Source organism: Harmonia axyridis, chromosome 1, assembly GCF_914767665.1.
Source record: "Harmonia axyridis chromosome 1, icHarAxyr1.1, whole genome shotgun sequence".
Lineage (NCBI taxonomy): Eukaryota > Metazoa > Arthropoda > Insecta > Coleoptera > Coccinellidae > Harmonia > Harmonia axyridis.
This window is the reverse complement of record NC_059501.1, coordinates 17,430,128-17,433,243: the sequence shown is the minus strand read 5'-3', so window position 1 is coordinate 17,433,243 and position 3,116 is coordinate 17,430,128. Positions and strand designations below refer to the sequence as shown.

The 3,116-nt window shown below is 36.5% G+C and overlaps 1 protein-coding gene across 1 annotated transcript; it reads right to left on the bottom strand.

Moving 5' to 3' along the window:
• Positions 1–297: 297 nt before the first annotated feature.
• Positions 298–3,116, bottom strand: LOC123688944 (zinc finger MYM-type protein 1-like). Its single transcript, XM_045627697.1, has 2 exons — positions 829–3,116; positions 298–733 (listed from the first exon to the last, which is right to left on the bottom strand). The coding sequence occupies exons 1-2, from the start codon at positions 2,696–2,698 to the stop codon at positions 381–383; spliced, it is 2,223 nt and encodes a 740-aa protein (XP_045483653.1). The 5' UTR covers positions 2,699–3,116; the 3' UTR covers positions 298–380.

Sequence of the window (3,116 nt, the reverse complement as noted above, 5' to 3'; positions counted from 1 at the left end):
TTCAAGCTTAGAGTAGAGAGCGTCGTCGAAATCAAAGTTAATTCAAACAGAATCGAAAAAATCGAATAATATCTGTAGACAAAGATCCAACCGAGTTGAAATCTTCAGTGTGCTAGAGTTGTTCAAGGAGATTTGCGTTTCAATAAGAGAGGAAGTGGCTACTACAGGGCCGTAGCTAGAAATGAATTTAAGGTAGGGCAATGAAGGTTACAGGTAGGGCAGAAGTAAAAAATTGTACTCGATGTGATCTGATGAATCAATTTTCATCGTACCTACTTTTGAGTGTATGGTAGTATGTATATATAAAAATATTTATTTCTTCAGTTTATATTATTTCTTTCAACATGTTGTGATTAATATAATGATGATAAAAAACTTCCTCAAAACAGCTGAATCCTTCGATTTGTCATATTATTAAATATGCGAAGGACTTCATTCAGATCAACAGACTGAGTCCTTCTCTTTTCAAAGGCCAGAAATACCATGCCTGCCATTCTTTCGTGACTCATTGACAGCCTCTGAGGTCTATTGATTGCAGTTAAGGTTGAAAAAGTAGATTCACAAACAGCAGTGCTACATCCTATGGTCGCCACAGATGCAAAGAGTTCATATGTATCTTTGAAAGCCTCTCGCTGTCTGTACAAAACTTGCACTATGTCTTCTGTTTTATCCTCACGACGACTCAAATAAGCTTTAACCACTGTAGCCTCTTCATTTGATGGAATTGTTATACCTGAAAAGTTAATTTAAATTGTGAATTGAATATGAATAAACAAGCGTAATATTTTAGAAGCAGCAACATCATTTTGTTAATTGCCTTACACTCACCTAAATTTTTCAAAGGTTCCATTTTGTTCACATCCAACTCATCGAGACTCGCTACAGAATTTAACAGATCATCGTTGTCTGAAAACCTTCTCTGTAATTCAGCAACTAGTATGTCCAATGTTTCGAAATACTCAGATTTAAATGGTTGATCTTCTTCATTTTGTTTCGTTGAGGAACAGGAAGAGTCAAACATCAAGTAGTCATCCATGCGATTAGATCTTCTGACTTGCCTTTTTTGGGTGTGAGTCCTATTTTCAGAATCAATGCTTGTCATAGATTTAGCTTCTTCCAAAATTTGATGATACATTTCATCTGTTCTCAATTTTGTGATTTCATTTTGGACGCAATTTATGATTATTAGGGCGTCTTTCAATCCTGCGCTTCGGGCTTGTAAACTTGCATCTGCAGGCTGAAGCATGGATAGTATTTTTTTGGCCACAACCATAGCCATTCGGAATTCCAAATTAAGCATAATTTTTTTGATGCCGACACTCTTGGCAACGTCGTCACCATTGAATCTGTCATTTTTCATTTTATCTAAAGTTAGCAAAATCTCTGAATAATTATCGTTTACAACTTTTGTAACCGCCAAGTGTCCTGACCAACGTTGTTCGAGTAATCTGCCAATTATTTTTCCACCATACATTGCAGCTATTTTTCCATGATGAAAGAACTCATGTAACATGATGCATTGATCAAAAAATAAACGGATGAAAGTCATTTCAGAGATAGTCCTGATAACTATTAAATGTAAGCGGTGGTTATAACAGTGGACATAAGGAATTTTTCGGCCCAATTGATTCTCTATTCTAGTCGCAACTCCTGAAACTTTTCCGCTCATAACACTTGCTCCATCATAGCATTGGCTTAGCATACGGGAGAGATCAATGCCATTTTTCGTAAGAGTGTTTAAAGTTAATTCGGTAAATGTTGCTGCATCAAGATGTTCAGTTGTTGTAACTGTCAGCAACGACTCATTGACGATTCCATCCTTAACGTAACGTATTGCTATAGCAATATTTTCACGATTATTCTTATCCCTCGTTCCATCTTCCATTAGAGTGAACCAATTCACGTCAGATTCCTTGATATCTTTGACAATGGAGTTCTGTACTACTTGAACCATTGCTTGAATTATTTGGTTTTGAATTTCCGGTGAATGATATGTCGCATTTTGTGGTATATGGCTGAAAGCCTCCTTCAAATTCGGATCTTTCATGCACGTGTATTCAAATAAATTCTGAAATAATCCTTGTTCTTTTTTTTCCTCCAAAACATAATTTCCTCGCAAAGCTAACTCGTTGACAACTAAAAATTGTATAACTTCAACAATTGATTTCATGTAATACCGGTTTTTTTCTAAAACTTCATGATTTATCAAAGTTTCGACACTGCTACCTGTAGATATTCTGCGTAGTTTGTCTTGCCACATCGCCATGGCTTGTGTATGAGGAATTGATTTCTCATGTTTTGGAAACCCAGTTCTTGTATCACTGGCATTTTTCCAGTTTCTGAATCCTGTGGAAGTATAAGAACTTTGTTTGCTTCCATGGGGTAAAAATTGTTGACAAGGATAGCAAAAAGCAGCATCTCTCTCGACCGAATACTGCAACCATTTATATCGCTTAAACCAATCCGCAACAAAGGCCCTATTATTTTCTTTGGGATATATATTTAAAATAATTTGTTTTATCGGTTCTCCGATTCGTGCAATATCCGAAGGAATACCATAGTTAATTCTATTTCTACCAACCTGTTTTGCCAAACTAGTTTCCATAGAACTAGGAGTGGGTTTTGAGCAATGGGGTTCATCGTGATGAATTCCCTCTTCAACTCTTCGTTTTTTGGTAAAGAAAGTCCTTATATCCATCGCTAAATGAGTCAATCAACACTTCACTTCACTTCAATAAACAAACAATTATTTCGCTAAACTCTATTTTGGGTTATATGGGGATCCCCCTACCAAGGGGCGTATATTCCAGTACAGGTCCCATACATACTTCAAATGCCATCTATGTGCGGAATCAAGAAAATAAGCACATGAGGTGCTTCTGAAAATACAGCGTGCTGTATATATACAATGACCACGGTGCACTCTATTGATGTAGTTCGCAATCTCTAACAACTCGTGATTAATTCAGAATTGATTTGCGAGTGATAATTTTTTCCTCACGTCACATAATGAAATTTCCTTTGAATATTATTTAAATTGTTACTATTTTTTAAGGTAGGGCATTGAAAATTAAAGGTAGGGCATTGCCCCATAATGCCCCCCCCTGGCTACGGCC

Excerpts from the sequence above, each read along its gene's own strand:
- LOC123688944 (XM_045627697.1), bottom strand. The coding sequence starts at position 2,698 with ATGGATATAAGGACTTTCTTTACCAAAAAACGAAGAGTTGAAGAGGGA. Across the intron at positions 734-828 it reads GGAACCTTTGAAAAATTTAG|GTATAACAATTCCATCAAAT; the intron begins GTGAGTGTAAGG and ends TTAACTTTTCAG.